Source organism: Myotis myotis, unplaced genomic scaffold (assembly GCF_014108235.1).
Source record: "Myotis myotis isolate mMyoMyo1 unplaced genomic scaffold, mMyoMyo1.p scaffold_m19_p_23, whole genome shotgun sequence".
NCBI lineage: Eukaryota > Metazoa > Chordata > Mammalia > Chiroptera > Vespertilionidae > Myotis > Myotis myotis.
Window position 1 is genome coordinate 5,327,681 of NW_023416328.1, and position 18,847 is coordinate 5,346,527.

General features: G+C 44.7%; 1 protein-coding gene across 25 annotated transcripts in view; it reads left to right on the forward strand.

Moving 5' to 3' along the window:
- AKAP13 (A-kinase anchoring protein 13) overlaps positions 1-18,847 on the forward strand; it is a 186,241-nt gene that overhangs the window by 132,425 nt on the left and 34,969 nt on the right. For 19 of the 25 annotated variants that reach the window (XR_004975200.1, XR_004975199.1, XM_036355844.1 and 16 more), the window contains 6 exons: positions 396-449; positions 4,248-4,313; positions 6,207-6,399; positions 9,249-9,357; positions 15,613-15,655; positions 16,602-16,734. Coding sequence is in view for 23 of the 25 variants with exons in the window: in XM_036355844.1 (XP_036211737.1) it covers positions 396-449; positions 4,248-4,313; positions 6,207-6,399; positions 9,249-9,357; positions 15,613-15,655; positions 16,602-16,734 (598 nt within the window). In the remaining 2 variants the exon portion in view is untranslated. The remainder of the gene's footprint in view (positions 1-395; positions 450-4,247; positions 4,314-6,206; positions 6,400-9,248; positions 9,358-15,612; positions 15,656-16,601; positions 16,735-18,847) is intronic. The other 6 variants (XM_036355850.1, XM_036355856.1, XM_036355864.1 and 3 more) reach the window with 3 other exon arrangements.

Genomic DNA, 18,847 nt, shown 5'->3' on the forward strand with positions numbered 1-18,847 from the left:
ATGGGATGGGGTATCACTTTTAATTAGTTTGACTAATGCTCATAGTATTGCCTGCATACAGTGAAGCCTGAAATTTTAAGTGTTAAGAAAACCCTTTGTAAGTTTTGAATGGCCTTTGCTTGTCCTGATCCTTTTACTTTTATAATTGAGTGAACCTCATTCCCTGTCATCTGATTAACTCCAGGGAGCAAGGAGGGAGCCAAGCTAGGCCTCCACAGAAGTGGCCAGGCCCCTTGGGGTCTGATATTTTTCTCATTCCACATCCCTTCATCCCTGACTTCCTGCTGTTTCTCTTTGGGGATTGTATCTCTCCTGGTGTGATGTCTGTGTGTTTCATGTGTCTGTATCCATTTTGTTTCACCTCAACACTGACCTCTTCCACCATTCATTTTCAGTTCAATGCGCGTTCTTGGGGATGTTGTCAGGAGACCTCCCATTCATAGGAGAAGGTACAGAGTTCACTCACTCATTGGACTAACCATGTTGCCTCAGCATTTACTAACCAGCCTCTCGTTATTCTGCCTATTCCAAGATTCAGCAGCTGTTTTCCAATAGTGTCACATCTGCTCAGGCAAATAAGATACAGGAACTTGATTGCTGATGCCCATTCCCTATGAAATAGTTTCTTGAATCTAAAGTTTTGGTAACAGGGTCTCCCCAACTTTCACCAGAACACTTTGAAGACATGTTGACGCTGTGCCTCTCTAATGGACCCGAGGGAGGAGTTTTTCTTTCTTTCCAAAAAAAGGGGTGGGGTGGGGGGTGGGGGGTGGGGAAGAACCAGAAATACCTAAAGTTTAAAAGAATTAAATTAAGGCCCTAGAATATTTTCAACATATTCTTTTTTAAAAATTTTATTTATTTATTTCAGAGAGGAAGGGAGAGAGAGAGAAACATCAGTGGTGAGAGAGAACCATTGGTTGGCTGCTTCCTCCATGCCCCCGGTTGGGAATTGAGCGCACAACCCAGGCAGATGCCCTGACCGGGAATCGCTCTGTGACTTTTCCTGGTTCATGGGTCAACACTCAACCACTCGCCCCGCCAGCCGGGCATAAAGAGGGCTTGTTAACATGAGCTGACGCTGTTTGCGGGGAAGCAGGCGAATAGTGCTCTTTCCCACTGTGTCTTTCAAGTGGCTGCTCCCTTTAACTCCAGAGTTAAGTGCAAAATTGAGCTCAAATACAAATATTCTCATGAATCTCCGATAACCATGACTCTGGTGAAGGTTTTCTTCAGAGGAACGGGCCATAAGTCATGTCAGGCTCCCCGTGGGAGCTCTTTAATCGGAACTCATTGAAACCATGCGCTTGAAGACCCTGGAAGATGGCAAGTAGCTGGGTGCCGTCCAAGTTAGCAAATAGTTCCAGCGTCCCGGCCACTCGCTGACAGCTTCACCCTCAGTCATATTCTGTAGGAAGAGGCCGAGGCATACTTATAAGTTTTGTATTAAGCCTTAACTAGTAAAATTGAAACATTCCAACAAGTATTAAAAGAGACATCTATAATATCGACAATAAAAAATAATGTAATCCCCCCCCACCCCACCCCCGAGGAATCGGGGACATTAGATGCTCTCAGAAATACCCTTCTTTGTGGAAGGTGTTTGCTGCTGCAGAAAGGGCTGTGTTCCTGCTGCTGTAGGACCATCTGCAGCTTCTGGGCTCTTGGGAAAGCATGTCCTGCTGTCTGTCTGCCTGTGGCTCTCCGTCCTCTTCATCTTACATTTCATCCCAGTCTCTCACGTACCATTTCTGAGAGGAAAGGGAATTTTAAGTCTATAGAAGATTATTTCTGTACAATAAAATTATACATGTAATTCATTATTTGGTAATGTATGCTCATTTACTGGTTAACCACATCGTGTTATTAATAAGTTGGATATTTAGATGTAAGATGCCTCTTTATTAATAGTTTGGAGATTTACAGTTAACAATTGTAAAGAATCTGAGTCTCGTGTTTGCTGGAACACTGCATGGAGGCTCCCTTCTCCTCACGCCAGCGAGTTATCAGTCGGTCTGATCTTGCTCTCCAAGCTAGAGCTGTGCCTCAGCTGCGTACGTCTACTTTCCGCTTCCGCACCTTGACCTTCATACTGTTAATATAATCTGATTTAGAGTGTTTTACAATGGAAAGTATTTAAAAATTATAGTAATATTAAAGATTTTCACTTTACAAGGGCCATGGGGTAGCTCTCATATTTTCCTCCTCTCCTCTCCTCTCTCAAAAACCCCCATTTGTCAACCAAAGAAAGTTAGTAGGTGTATAGTCGGTGCTCCCTTATCCACCAGGGATATGCACCAAGACCCCCAGTGGATAGTACCGAGCCCTATATATATACTGTTTTTTCTATATGTACCTATGATAAAGTTTAATTTATAACTTTAGTAAGAGATGAACAACAACAACTAATCATAACAGAGAACAGTTATAGCAATGTTTTGTCATAGAAGTGATGTGACTGGCTCTGAGGCCATTATTAGTAGATCGGGGTAACTTGGACACAGCTCTGAGATACCTAGACAGTCAGGCTGATAGCCGAGGCGGCTGTTGAGGAGCTGACTAAGCAGCGGGGACGAGAACAGCGGGGAAGCTGCACAAGGGATGATGCAGCTCCGGGTGGGCAGAGTGGGACGGGGAGACATTTCGTCACACTGCTCAGACAGACACGTGCTTTAAAGCTCATTATTGGTTTATTTCTGGAATTTTCCATTTAATATTTTTAGACCCTGGTCACTGAAACCGTGGAGAACAAAACCACGGAGAAGGGTCTGCTCTATCAAGATCTGAGGGGCTTTGGTGTCTGTGGGTCTTCCCATTTCCAAGGCTCAGGAGGGAGCTGAGTACTTTTACTGCCGTTCCTCTTGTGGAAACAAAGGCGTGTCACAGAGAACTTTAAGCCCAAATTATAGCAGTTTATTTAATTTTTTAAAAATTGATTTCAGAGAGGAAAGGGAGAGAGATGGAAACCTCAAAGATGAGAACCACTGATCAGCAGTGCCCCTGCACGCCCCCTACTGGGGATGGAGCCCGCAACCCGGGCCTGTGCCCTGACCAGGAATCGCTCCGTGACCTCCTGGTTCATGGGTCCACACTCAGCCACTGAGCCACCCTGGCAGGGCGAGAGCAGTTTATTTTTAAATGCAGCTTTTGTTAATAAAAGATCCCGGCCTGTTGATGCAGTTCCCTTTACAGAGTAACTGATATTTTGAATTGATTATTTTCTACCTGCTTATATTTAGCCTTTTCAACCCCAGATTTTCTGTCCCTGCTGCTTGAGAATAAACATCAGTGCTGAGGTAATCAAGGAAGTAGATGAACAAATGGATTTTTAAATTTTTGTATGAAAATTCAGAAGACAAATTCCTGAGTATGATATAACCCCTTTAAAAGAATACCTTCATGCCCAGCTGGGTATGGCTCAGCAGTTGAGCATCAACCCAGGAACCAAGAGGGTACTGGTTTGATTCCCAGTCAAGGCACATGCCCAGGTTGCAGGCTTGGTCCCTAGTGTGGGATGTGCAGGAGGCAGCCGATCAGTGATTCTTTCTCATCATTGATGTTTCTATCTCTGCTTCCTCTCTGAAATCAATAAAAATATATTTTAAAAAAAGAATCCCTTTATTATCATTAAAATTCGAGGAAATGTGACCATTGTTACATGCTTCATCTTTAGCATACAGAGCCCCCTAGAGTAGGGTTTGAAGATGGATGTGAGTCTTGACTGGGTGTCCTTATTATGAAAGATTTATGAATTGTCTGGTTTAAATGGATCCTTACTGGAAACACATGAAAAAAACTGATGACTCAGTGAGCTGCCACCACAGTGTAGTCTGTCACTGTTCCTTTTACTCAAGGCCTGGAGATGCTGCAGTGAGGGAGTGCGGGGGTATCCGAGAGACCGTCCGCAGTAATGGAGGCTGAAACCCCTCCATGGCAGGAGGCCAGTAGGGTGGGCTGTGAGTTCAGGCTTCCCCAGAAGTAATCAGGTTTCAGGTTGGATTTGTCATCCTGTAAAGCGTCACGTAGTCACTCCCAAGACATCATGTAGAGGGACGTCAATAGAACAGTGTTTAGATTCCGTGGGTTTTGTTCTAGCCTTTTTCTAAAACGATGTTGCACTTCTAATTTTTTGCTGTTCAGATAAATCCATCTGTCTCTAACTGCCCTTTCTTTTTAAACCCATCACCCCGTCCCTGTGTCCTCTGTTGTCCCTCCGTTTCCATTTCTGTCTCTGATGTCATCCCCAGTATGAGCTGGTGTCCCTCTGGTGTGCAGTGCTCTGCTGCCCTGAGTGCCGACTTTAATTACAGAAGGTATGGTATCGTTCCGTGTGCAGCGTCACGGGGGACAGAGTGTGGCGCGTGGGCTTTGGCTTGGACTGGCTTCCCTGGCTGGATCGCACATGCGGCCTGCTTTGTCTGTGCGCGCACCGTCCCCTGGCCTGGCTCTCGGCATCGCTAATCCGGTTGAGGGGTGCAGCACTGAAGTCGGCTGGTGTGCCCTGCGCATCCCGTTTGTGTCCAGAGGCTGTGATTTGGTGTTTTCTGCAGCCTTGGCTCCGTGGTGCGCTCACCCACGTCTCTCTGTGTTTGGTCTTCCCTCATTCCCAGACCCTAGGCGTTCTCCCTTCTGACACCAAGTCCCACCCATCGCTTTAGATCCCAAATTCAGACTCCGAGGTTCATGTTCTTCTCTTCACCGAGTAGCCACATTTAATTTCTAAAACATTTTCAGGGTTGAGTTTTGTGGGAAGCATAGATCTGGTTTTCTCAGGCTTTACAAGTCACTCACAATAGAAAACTAAATTTCTTCTTCATTAGCCTGTCTTCTTATTCCTGGTATTAAAAAATGGCTTTTACAAGAGACATTACTCGTGCTTGGAGTTAGTCATCATTTCTATTGTCAGATTGAAATCAGGAAAACAAAACTCATTGTTTAATTTACCCACTAGAGAAAATAGAGGCATATGGTTTCAATTCATAGTGAGTAATTTGTGAAACAAAAAAGCAAATATAAGCCTTTCTGGACTGGCATTTGTGAATTATTTGTAGCAATTAACTGTACAGCTAGAGCAGAAAGAACTAAATAGCTCCAGTCTCCCTTCCAATACAATTGAGCTGCTTTTTGGAAAGCAGCTTCCTCTGTAGCTGTAACAGATGCGAGCCACTCTGGCTAGAAACCCAAGGAGGAGAGCGGCTGACCTCTCTCTGCAGCCACCTGCTCATAGGAAGTGCTTTTTACTCTGCGAACCACAAACTTCTTTAACGCAGGAATCCCCCTCACCACCCCACCCCCCACCCCCAGTCAATATCAGGACAAAATATTAGGACTCAGACTCAGTGGCTTTCAGCTTCTGTTCCTTAAGGCGCCCTGTGTGCCTGTCTACAACTAACAATGGCAGGGAGCTGTGCAGCATCTGTGCGACCAGCGCTCACAGATGAGAACGCTCACAAGTGGCACTGGGGTTTCCTGGGGGTGGATGCCTGCCTGTGAAGCTATAAAGCCCAGCCAGACTGGAGTTGAATGTAAAGTTACGAAGGTCTCCTTAATGGACTTGGGGGCAAATCTCAGTCTCCTGTGTGCCTTCTACAGTTCCTTATGCTCATACGCTCTGTGTGCCATTTGATTATTTGGCATTAGCAGATTAGAGTTCGGGAAAGATCAAGGGAAAACACATAAATAAAACATCAGTATAGTCTGTCAATATGATCTATTGAAAAAAAATCTGAGAAAATGACCCTAGATCAGCGGTTCTCAACCTGTGGGTCGCAACCCCTTTGGCGGTCGAACGACCCTTTCACAGGGGTCGCCTAAGACCATCCTGCATATCAGATATTTACATGACAATTCATCACAGTAGCAACATTACAGTTATGAAGTAGCCACGAAAATAATTTTATGGTTGTGACACAACATGAGGAACTGTATTTAAAGGGCCAGAAGGTTGAGAACCACTGCCCTGGATGGTCTAATATTTGAATAGTTGAATGAGGTAAGAAAGCCTATGAGCAGATTCTCTCTCAGCATCCCATGGCCTGTGAGGGAAAGGGAGGCGGTGCGCATCTGTGCTGTGCCCTGGTAGCAGCCTTGACGTGTGGCATGGAAATAACATGCGAGAGAGATACCACGCAAGGGGCTTTGGACCCCCCCCCCTTTCTTTCTGAGACTTGGAAATGGGGGAATGAACGCCTGTGCTCTGTGTTCAGTTTCAGCCTAGAAGGCTTGGCAGGAGGCGCTGGGGTCGGAAACACGCCATCCTCATCTCTGGAAGGAAACTCTGCAAACGCCAAAGAGCTCAGGCACCCGTTCGGGGGTGAGGAACGGGGAGACTCTCTGGTGTCCCTTTCAGAAGAGGATCTGGAATCGGGCCAGAGAGAACATCGGATGTTTGGTCATCAGGTAAGGCTGACACGCGGACATGTTGCTAATTTGGAAAACCTTCATTTTATTTTCCTAACTGTATCCTCAGATTAGGAACAAAGAATGCAATAGCCATGTTAATATGAGGCTAGCAGCTACGATGACTTACCCTGAATCTAGTTCAAAGCCAGATTTTAGCACTTAATACTCATTAAAGAATATCATTAATCTGCATAGATTTAAATACACCATCAAAGCAATTTTTTTTTTTCCATGAATCCTTACCCAAGGATATTTTCCCATTGATTTTTTTAGAGAGAGTGGAAGGGAGGGGGAGAGACAGAGAGAGAGAAACATCTGTATGAGAGAGACACATCAATTGGCTGCCTTTTGCATGTGCCCTGCCCAGGCCGCTCAAGGCCAAGGATCTAGCCCTCAACCAAGGCACATGCCCTTGATCAGAATCGAGCTCAGGCCCCTTCGGTCCCAGGGCTGACGCTCTATCCACTGAGCCAGAACTGCTAGGGCAAAGCAACTTTTTAAAAAATTAGGAGCCTACCCGGGATATTAAGCCGAGATTTTCCTTCTTTTCCGAGAACTTCTTTTACCACGCCAGTCTCGGAAGGTGTTACATAGCATTACTGAATCTCCCAGTTCTCAAAAGCATAGCACAAGCAGCTCCTTCCTGGAAGAAATGTCCTATCTCATCACGTCTAGGAAAGGACTGTTCTCGCTCTCCTCCCTGTCGCTGCCGACATTGCCTTCTTAGTCTCAGCCCTGATCAGCTCTTACTGTCTCTCACGGTGACTCTCTTGAACGTCCTTGTCTTGAAGGTCATGATTTCCTTGTCTCCCAAATCAAGTGACCTTTTCTAAGTGCTCACCTTAAGCCCTTCCTTATCCGCACCACTTCTGACAACCCCTCGGGGAGGGGGCGGTTTGGGGCTGAGAATGTGGATTATGTGCTTTGCTGTCACCTGTGCTGCTCCCGGAGCTCTCCCAGCCTCTTGGGCAGAGACTTTGGATTGATTCCTGAACGGCTCCCAGGACACACCCCCAAGTGAAACACTTGTAACGAAGCAAACAAAAAAGCTACACACCTGGCTTTGGGCAGGCAAATGGAGGTTTAGGTAGAAACTTAGTGAGACACTTCTTTTTTATTGTATTTATTTGGGTGACGTTAATTAATAAAATTATATAGGTTTCAGGTGTGTAATTCTACAGTACATCTTCTGTATATTGTATGTGTGTTCACCACCCCAAGTCAATCCTCCCTCCATCACTGTTTATCCTCCCAATACCCTCTTCTACCTCCCCACCCCCAAAACATTTCTAATTAAACAAGCAAACAAAAATGTTAAACAGCCTGTACCGTGAATAGGTGCCTGAGGTTTTGTATAGAAATTTAATTTTTATTGCTTCCTACTACATAGCAATGATGTGGCCCAGTAAATCTGGCACCGGGGAGGGGGGAGGGGAGGGGGGGGTTACCTTAGTGATCAGTGTGTCCCTGTGGTCACGTGCAGGCCTGAGGGAATTCAGGCCTAATGAAAAGCAAATTGAAGGCCTCAAGGGCTGTCACTGTGCCTCGCCTTCCTGCACCTCTGCTAACTTACAGTTTTTATCTTGTGTGCAACTTCGGAGCTGGTATTCAAGCTCTTGTATCTCATGTGGACAAGTTGTCTGCAGCCACTTCCTGTTAAAAGTCTCTGCCTTTCCCTGAGGTCATGTTTCAGACCTCACAGTTGTATTGGAAACATAGCAACGGTGCCTCTGACTCCATGGTTACAGAGGAAACAGCTCTAAATAATCAGACGTCCTCAGTGCCCTCCAGTGGAATGAATGCTAGTAACGGGGTTTCATTGCTTCCCTTCAACGCTCAAGTCAGAAGGAGGCGGGTTTCAGCCTACCGTGAAGGGAAGGGCTTATCATCGAGTTATTACCCATTGGAACGGGCTCCCCAAACAGCAGAAGTGCACTGGGGACACTGACTGATGCTGTTTCAGACCTGCTACTGCGGGAACCTCTGCCGTTGGTGGGATCAAATGGCCTTGAAGCCACAGTGAGTTTGCTGAGGGAGTTAAGTGATCCCATTTCAGTCACCCTCACGTAGAGAAGCAGTCTGAGCTGAGAAGAGGAAGTGAAGAGATTTAGGCTTCTTTCCAGATACAGGGTTGCTTTGCTTGTCATCTTGAAACTCTTTTTCTTGCATCTCTGTTTCCAACTCTTCTAAAAAGATATATACTTTAAAAACCATTTTTACTGATTTCAGAGAGGGAGAGATAGAAACATCAATGATGAGAAAGAATCATTGACTGGCTGCCTCCCCCATACCCTCCCTACTGGGCTTCGAGCCTGCAACCTGCGCGGGCATGTGCCCTGACAAGGAATCTGACCGTGACCTCCTGGTTCATAGGTAATGCTCAACCACTGAGCAACACCGTCCAGCTATTGCCAACCCTTTTTTTTTTTAATTGTTTCCAACTCTTTAAGATCAGAATATTATTACTGTACTTCTGTAAGAGACATTTAGGTTTTCAAAGAATAAAAACTGCAGCTTGTTTGATATTTCTAGTGAATTTTTTTACCTGATTATGCATTCGGCAGGTGTTAATTAAACCCTCACTCAGTTTGAAACGTTATTAGGTATTCTTGCCACTGTAAGGGATGGATACTCTGATTACCCCCAGGCTACCGATAAGAAACGAAGGCTCAGGAATGAGTAGCTTCTGTGCAGTTGAGCAGCTGCTGAGTCGGGTCTGAATGCAGAGCCTGCGCTGTTGCCCGGTGCTGCCTGCCTTCCCTGGCTTGGGCTGGAAGGTGGAGTTCTGTGCTCATCTGGAACATGAGAGCAGCACTTAGAACCCGCTCTCCACTTTCTGTTTGCAGACCTGCCACAGATCTAAGCAACAGGGCTTCAACTACTGCACGTCAGCCGTTTCTTCCACTTTGACAAAATCCGTCTCGTTAATGACCATCAGCCATCCTGGGTTCGACAGTGAGTATGCTCCTTTTTAAAAAATTAACTATATTTAACCCTTATTCTGTCTTTTTTTTTTTTTTTTTTTTTTTCACTTTTACTCCCTATAACATTACCTTCCAAAATTTGCTTGCCTCTTCCTCGGCATGAATGGCTCATCATTTAAACCAGCGGTTCTCAACCTGTGGGTCAAGAACAATGAAAATACGTCCTGCATATCAGGTATTTACATTACGATTCATAACAGCAGCAAAGTGACCGTTATGAAGTAGCAACGAAAATAATTTTATGGTTGGGGGTCACCACAACATGAGAAACTATTAAAGGGTCGCGGCATTAGGAAGGTTGAGAACCACTGATTTAAACAGAAAAGGGTAGAGAGATTTCAGTTTTGTGATCTTCCTCCTCTTACTATCTAAATATCTCCTGAATACTGTAAATTTATTATATTTGGGGGCCTAAACCGGACACGCTTTTTTAAAACTGTCCTTTGAAATAATTGTAGGCTCTAAAATGATTTGAAAAAACAGTACAAAGAATTCTTCACCGGGAGCCCCCCAAAGTTAGCAGAGATGCTGCACGGGGCGTTTGCAATTGAAAGATGCTCAAAGACATATTTGCATTGGATCCAGGTATTGGTCACAGAAAGGCAGCTTGTTCTTTGAGAAACTCACTTTTCAGTGTTATGAATAGTCAGTGTGAGACCTTAAAAATTTTTTTTCAAATATAATGTGATAAGGCTTAAATGTAGATTTAAAGTTCTTAGCAGCCAGGTCCATCTTTCTCGGACCAGAGTTTTGACTGTTAAAGAAACCAGGACACTGTCCCTCGTGTTCTTTAAATGGCTTTGTCTAATGAACACCCTTGTCTGGGAGCAAAATACTTCCTAAAATCAGCCTTCTGCCACTACTTTCCAGCTTTACCTTTGCTCTGTCTTCTTCCTTCAAAGAAATTGGCTGCTTCTACCAGTCCTGGCCATTTGGACATTTCTGAAAGTGCACATTCCCAGAGCTGCCATCTGAATGTCATGTACCACTTGTTAGGTTAGAAAAACAGACAAACTCAGCCTTACTTCTCAGCCGGGATCCGTTGCAAAAATCCAGTGATGTAGAGGAAAATACTGAGTAGAGGTGGTGACTAAAGTATTTCTGTCTCATTTTCTGGGCGGAAAACTAGACGGGCGGCAGCTCACTCGGGAACAACACTGGGTGGGAAAGCTTCCTAACTCGGGTCCTCGACTTGCCGCGTTGATGGATGAACGTGATGACTTGCCGACTCCTTCCAGAGGGTCGGAGAAGCCCTGGCGCTGCCGGTGTGGTGTGGGAAAGTGCCAGCAGGGCGGCCCTCAGCGAACCCGCTCCAGGAAATGTGTGGGGCGTTTCTCCTGCTTGCATCCGAGAGGACTGGGTGGAGACGTACACAGCTTCCGGATAGAACTTAAGCATAAACTTCATTTTTGCTGTACAGAATAATTCTGTGTTTGTTTGTTTTTTAAAAATTTTTATTGATTTCATAAAGGAAGGGAGAGGGAGAGATAGAAACATCAATGATGAGATAGAATCATTGATCTGCTGCCTCCTGCACGCCCCCTACTGGTTGGGGATTGAGCCTGCAACCTGGGCATGTGCCCTGACCAGGAATTGAACTTTGACCTCCTGGTTCATAGGTTGACGCCCAACCACACCAGCCAGGCAGGTTTTTAAGCTTTTCATTGCTCGCATCCAGCAGATGCCGGCAAAGGGTAGAGGAACTGCTTGGTCAGTTGCATCCCTGGAAGAACTGAGCGCATTAGTGGCGGGAATGTTGAAAGGAGAGGTGTCCCCAGGAGATGTTTTCACATCACAGGCTGCTCTGATGGGGTTTCATTTCCCCCTGCGTTTTGCATGGTTATCACAGAGAACGGCGTTCGCGGACGTGCTGGTCCTTCACATCATTCGTGTGCCTCCTTCACGCCACGTGTGGGAATTGGCTGAGTGCTGATATGTCCCTTGATGGGAACACAGGCTTGTAATTGAACAGTTTGCATTAGACTATGAAAGCGAAGTCGGCCCTAAGAGCTGCACTGTGCCGCTTGCGTATGTAATAGGCACCAGGTCTAACGAGATCACCAATGAGGTGGCTAGAGGTCAGGGTGCACCCCTGGAAAGTTAGGCCTGAGGGCTGATAAGGGTTTTTTGTTTTGTTTCTTAATGTTTTATTGATTTTTTACAGAGAGGAAGGGAGAGGGATAGAGAGGTAGAAACATGGATCAGCTGCCTCCTGCACATCCCCTACTGGGTATGTGCCCGCAACCAAGGTACATGCCCTTGGCCGGAATTGAACCCGGGACCCGTGAGTCCGCAGGCCGGTGCTCTATCCACTGAGCCACACCAGTCAGGGCTGATAAGGGTTTTTACCTCTACTTCCTGTGCTCACGTTCTCTTTTTCTGACTGTGGACAATGGAATGAGAATTGATGGTTTTGCATTTACTTTCTTAGAACACTGTTAGGAAAAGATAACATGGATAGATATGTCAGGACAAACGTTTAGTCAGGCAATTAGAGTTTTTTCTATTGGTCTTTCAGTTCAATAACAAGTGTGGAATATATGCATAGTTAAGTGCATGTACGTATTATATATTTTATATTACATACATACATACACCCTTTAATTTGTGGTTAGCAATATCAAAGTTCAGACCAAAACAAAAGTAGGAACTTGCTAAGTGAATTAGTATGTGGGAAGCAGGGCTGAGGGATTTGGGCTTCTTATCTGAGGGCAATGGAGTGACAGGTTGATTAAATTGATTAGTTCATTGAATGAAACGCTTCATAGAGACCACACTGAAGAGCGTGTTGGTGGAGAGGCGGGCAGAGCAGTGAGAGGCTGTTGCATGATTGCGATGGGAGTTTGCTGGCCTGACCCAGGCCCTAGAGCAGGGCATTGGGAAGAAGTAGATACTCAGAGAATTCTAGAAGGCCAAATCAAAAGGACCGAGGTGTGATGTCAGGATTCAAGGGCGGTGCCCACCTTTCTATTTCCAAGAATGAGTTATATTTGGGTCCCACTCACCCAATGAAGGGGTAGAGGGGAGGAGCAAGTCTGGAGGGAAAGACAAGTTTACGTCGGTGCCTGTTTCGTGGGAGCTGCCTGTGGGAAACCCCTGCAGGTGAGCAGGTGTGGCCTAAGGCAGAAGCTCTGAGTCACCAGTACACGTGGTGTGCGGCGTCGTCAGGAGGTGGGAGGGAGTGAGTGAGTGAGGAGCAGGAGAGCCAGGCTCGGAGTCCTCATGCTTTTCTTTGAAGGGAAAAGAAACTCCAGCCATAAGTTACGACCATTCAGAACAATTTACTTCTTGTTTTCATAACCTAACGAGTACATACTTGTTTTATGGGTTTTTTAAGCTGCGTTATAGAATTCTGCGTATTCAGAAATAAAGATGCACGTGGGAATGAATTGCATCGTTTACCTAGACAGGAGCCATGCAGGCCAGTGACGTCATTCTGTTCCGAGTGGGTTGGAGGTGCCTGTTCCCTCGTCCTGCTGTCACCGGGGCCTGTTCTAACGTCTCCCGTTAACCACTTCTCAGCGCAGCCGCAGCCGCAGCCCGCACGGCGGATCTCCTTCTCCGTCAGCATCTCTCCGCTCCTCCTTAAGTCTAAAACTCTCTTTTCTCTCGGCTCTTCCCATTCCAGTGAGGAGGAGGAGGAGCTGCAGAGTAAGTAGCCTCTTTGCTGCCCGGCGGCTGCTCTCCAGGCTCTGACCAGCACTGGGAATGCTCTGGGCTCTGTCCTAAGAAGCTGACGGGGGGCTTTTCTCCCCCTGCATGCCACCTTTCCTAAACCATTTGTCTTCACGCTTTGCTTTGACATTAATTCGGATAAAACCATCTTGTCCTGTGTACGCTCCCTACACTGACTAATCCAGTGGCCTGGTTCCGGGGCATGAGATACCGGCCCAGGACACAGATGCCTCCAGAGGCACAGGGGGGTGTTCCCATCCCCCCTCGTACCTTCTGTGATGCTGACCTCACAGAACTTTCCGCCTGATCACGCACCTGTCCTTTTTCCTTGTTTCACTGGTTTTGTCTCATGGGACAGATACCTACATGTCCACTCAGGGCACTTAAGAGCTCATGTCGAACTTTTTTCTTCTTGCCTTTTCCTCCTATTTTCTTTCCTTGGAACTTCTCCCCCCCCCCCCCCCCCCCAGTCCTTTCCCGACACTGTAGGTTTCAGATATGTATGTTCTTATTTGACGTTACCCAGTTTAAAAACCTGACAGGGCTGTTTCATCTCAATGTATTCATAATAGTGTGGGAAGTAGGTCAGCATGGCGGATAAAACAGGCCCCAGTAGCGTTTCTTCTGCCACTAGTAGAAAATTGTGATGATGAAAGCGATGATGGGCTCTTAAAGGTATAGGAGCTTGAAGAAACCTTTGAGTCAAGAATACAGGATTCCTCAAAACGTATTCCTTAAACTCAGAAACACCAGTGAGCATTGGGGGCGGGGAGGCACAGAAGGGTTGTTTCATGGCCAGATAAATGTAAGAAACTGGTTTAAGCAGGTTTTAGGTGCTGGTATGTACACTGTGAATTTCCCAAGGCAGTCAGCGGTCAATATGCTGTGTTCACAAACTTACTAACAAATTAATTTAATACAGATTGCTTTGCTTTTGTCAGTAATTATATGATGGAAATAACCTTGGTTATTTCATACTCAGAGCCATTGAGATTAATGTCTGTTTTTAGAACCACCTCTAAAAGATCATAGTAAATGAGTGAAAAAAGTTTTCAGCATTGGGAAGGTTGAAAGCCCTTACAGGAGTCAGAGTCTCCCAGTGTTCAATTACATACTGTTGGTACAGTTTTTTAATTTATTCACAGAGATCTGCTGGGAGCCTATTTTTGGCTGGTCTCTGTGCTGGCTGGTGTTTTTATGGCTTTTCTTTTCAGTTTGTTAAAATGACTCGTGTGGTGACTTACTAGGTAGTTGCTTAAGTGCACAGGAGTCCTGGCAGGCGAGAGTTAATGCTGCATATAGCCTTCAGGGCTCCTGTGGGTAGAGAAAGTTCTAACGCCACTGATGTCAGCCAACCTTTGCTGGGAGGGGTGTTTGTTTTGTGTAAGTGAATTAAGGCCTAAGGTTAAAATGCTGCTGATTTCACACCTAGTCCAGGCAGAACTGAGGGGCAGGTTCCAGATCTCACTCTTATGGGTCCGTTGGTAACTGTGCATCCTAAGTGAAATAGAAGATCGCCAAACAGGTAAACGGAAAACTAGAAGGCAGACATTCGAAGATGCAGAGTTTAAGTTTCTTATGCAGTGTTCCTGCCTGTGGGCTATGTACTTAGTAATAACTACAATTTTGCATTTCTGTTCAGAATCTTGGACAGTTTGGGAGTTTAGGGGTTAATAATAATGGTGTGCCCTCTGTTTGTTCTACTTATTGCCCTGCTGTCTGACGCAGCCTTGGCTTTTTTGTTTTCTTTGTTTTGAGAGGGCGTTTATGAAAGCTGGGGACAGGGAAACGGGGGAGGACCTAGGATAGAAGCAGCAGCAGGGGAGCCCCGGCCTGGCTTAGCCTTCGTCCTGATGACCCTTCAGTGTCTGGTCCGGGCGTTGTGGAAGGAGGAGGATGGACCTGCATTACTCAGTTTACCAAGCACCAGCCTGGAGAGGACCTCAACATCTGTGTCTTCCCTCCTCTCCCAGACGAGGAAACGAAATCCTGAGATCTCAGCCCAAGTTAGAGACACACACGGCCAAAGCCTCCTACGCCAGCTCGGACGCTGCTTCCTGCTCACTCACCCATTCCCAGGGACGCGCAGGAAAATGTCACACACATTAGCTAGGCTTTTAGTATAGAAGTGTCTGAATGCAAAGTAAACAGCACACCAAATATGACATTTAATTTCCTCTTTTGTATTCTTCCTGTGACATCATCTATGAATGATGGCCAATAGGAACTGAACTTGGTAAGAACAAGAATTAAACATGTTTTATGTATGTTTGAACATTAGAAAAACATTCTTAATTTGGGGTTTGTTCTATTACTTGAATCCTGGATTAAACATTTTTCCTGGGAAATTCACTCCCTATCATCGTTCTAATTTGAGGGTTTCAAGTTTCATTTTCTTTCTATCAAACCCTTAGGAGGAGAAGGCACCACACACGCTTTCAGATGCTGTCTCTGCTTCATCTGTGTCATTGTAAACATTTTAGACATTTTCTCTCTCTTTTGGGTACAAGCCTTTGGTTCTCACTATTTCTCTGCCATTTTTGTGTTCTAGGTTCCCGGTCTTTCCACAACACCAGCGCTAATCTGACGGAGAGGTACTGTCCATGTATTTGTTACTCCTTTTCCCAAGGGGAAATGCAGACAGTCCAGAATGTGCTGTGGCATTTAACTAAGTTAATTGAGTTCATTGGGTTCTTACTTTTTTGAGAGAGAATTTTGGAACGGTGGTTAGAAGTGGTTTGTAATGAAGACTGCCCTTTTTAAATAATGTCGTCAGTACTTTTTCTACTTTTATTCTTTGCACTATCCTAATGACAAAGGGCTTGCATTTATTCACATGAGAAACACCTCTGTTTGACTTGATGAACTTGTGTGCTCTTCGCTTATGGGGATTTTTACTTCATAAACCTAACACCGTGTGTGTGTGTCTGTGTGTGTGTGTGTGTACAGTAGTCTGTCCCCTGTGTGTGTGTGTGTGTGTGTGTGTGTGTGTGTGTGTGTGTACACAGTAGTCTGTCCCCTTTGTCCTCAGGGGCTATATTCCAAAATCCCCCAGTGGCTGCCTGAAACAGCGATAGTACCAAACACTATGTATACTGTATTTTTTTCTATATATACATACGAATGATAAAGTTTAGTTAATAAATTAGGCACAGTAAGAGATGAGAGCAGTAACTAATAAAAATAGTATAGTTATAACAATATATTGTAATAAAAGTTGTATGAATGTGGTCTTTCTCAAAGTCTCTTACTGTCCTGGACTCCCCCTTCTTGTGATAATGTGAGATGATACAGTGCCTTTGGCAACAGAACAGGGGCTGTTCTCCGACCTTATTGTATCAAATGTTCAGCAGCCCCCGTCCGCTTCTTACTCTGCCTCCCATTTCCATGTGAGCACATAAGGCAGCTGGCCCGTAGCTTCACGAACACCTGACCAGAATGCTCATGGAGAAGGATGGAGAAGCTGTTTTAATTTTTAAAAAATAACTTCTGTAGTCTTTTTTAATTTTTTTCAAAATCAGTCTTTTTGTTTTTATCTAGTATAACAGAAGAGAACTACAGTTTCCTACCACAGAGCCCCTCCAAGAAAGACTTCGAAGGGAAGAGTGGGACAAAAGTCAGCCGCACTTTCAGCTACATCAAGAATAAAATGTCCAGCAGTAAAAAGAGCAAAGTAAGTGCCATTGGTCCAGCCAGTGGGTCTGTGGTTGAGCATTGACCCATGAACCAGGGGGTCACCAGTTCTATTTCCGGTTAGAGCACATGCCTGGGTTGTGGGTTCCATCCCCGGTGAGGGGGGTGCGAGAGGCAGCGGTCAATGATTCTCTCTCATCATCCATGTTTCTGCCTCTCTTTCCTTCTCCTTTCCTCTCTGAAACCAATAAAAATGTATTTTTTTAAAAAAAAGACAACTAAGAAACTGGAACCTGACCTTTAACAAAAGTCCCAGCCTCCTTATTTCACAGAATGAAGCACAAAGAAGTGTGTTTCAGGCCACAGAACTAGATAATATTAAGGCAGAACCTCGTGTGGTCGACTTCCAGCGAGTAGTACTCTAGGTTTCAGGCTCACCCTTAAACAAAATCTGTCACTGAACAGTGTCTTTTTTTTTTTAACTCTTTTAATAATCTCAGAGGACTAGAGTTTACTAGTGGGAGGATGAAGAGAAAGGGCAGGAGAAAAGGAGGTAATTGGTGTGAGAGGGTAGTCTGTCATCACTGGCAGAAATCGCATCTGCTGACCTCTTGTCAAAATGACAACACTCTTTTGCAATGAGATGGTTCCTCTTTCTCTCTCGGCTTCAAGATTCCATCTCTGGGGGCTAGTGTATCTCTAGCAGTGGAAACCTCAAAAAATTGCAAGTCTGTAACCTTGATTGCAATCTATTTCATAGTCTCAGATGTTTAGGGTACCCCCGGTGGCCAAATATGTTAAGAGGCTTAAGAGTCACCTTTCTAACTGTTACTAGCTAACTTTAAATAGGATTGTTTTAGAACCTCCAGGAGAACATTTTAGCTTTTGTCAATGTACCAAGCGATAGTAAGAAATAGGGGAAATACTAAAGCAATACAACTTTAAAATATATTTTTTATTGATTTCAGAGAGATAGAAACATCAGTGATGAGAGAGAATCATTGATCGGCTGCCTCCTGCCTGGCCCCTATTGGGGATCCTCAGCCCACAATCCGTGCATGTGCCCTGAGCAGGGATTGAACCGTGATCTCCTGGTTCATAGGTCAATACTCAGCCACTGAGCCACACAGGCCAGAGTAACATTTTTAAGTTACATTAATACCCTGTTTTTATATGTCATTGCACTAACAGTAGAGCGTTATTATGCAGAAGTATTTTATTCTCTAAACCAGTGATTTTCAACCAGTGTGCGACAAGAACGTTTAAAACAAGCAGTTCCTGAGTATTTAGGCAGGGGCTCCGACCTCTTTTCCCTTAGATTGTCAATTAAAAACGTGACAACAGCCAGCACAACAATAGGCGTCCAGTCTGTGTGGAGTGCCACAGAATTTTAGTGATTAGTTTGTTTGCCACGAGATGGAAAAGGTTGAACATTGCTGCTCTAAATGATAACACAAAAATAAGTGAATAATTTCTTAGTGTGATGACACGAACTCTACTGCTTTTCGTAGTTATTGAATAATGGGACTTTTCCATAATGCTAAATCACTAGAAATGCTATTTTTATGACAATGACATATTTTTACTTTTAAATTATTTTTTAAAGAGATATTATTAGAGCTCATCTAATCTGTTTTTATTGATGTACACTATAAGCATTCCTACTTTTAAAGGGAAAATTTCAGCATTTTCTGAGGATTATATTAAATCACTACCTCTAATTCTTCGTAAAGTCTCTAGAAATGGTTTGGAAATTTCCACTTTCCTTATAATTAAGGATCATATATAAAGTAATTTGAAGTTATTAACCGAGATATATTACAGTCATTATGTTAATTTGTTAATGTTAATTTTAATATATGGTAATAAACAGTTGTTACATAATATTCAGAGGAGCCCAGAGCCAGCCACTGAGTGGCTGACGGTTCCTCTTCTGGATAATACAATTTGCTCGTAGCTCCATACACGTAGGATTTGAGAAAGTGAGACTGATCTTCACGTGTCCTTTTAAGAACTATCAGTAGGTGGCATGAGGTATAGATAAATGTATTGGTTGTGTTTTTGAAAGGCGGAGAGCCTAAACAGGAAGCACAACAGGAAGGCTGGCAGTTTCTGCTTTTGTCTCCTAGCACCTTTGACAGAGAGGACTGTTT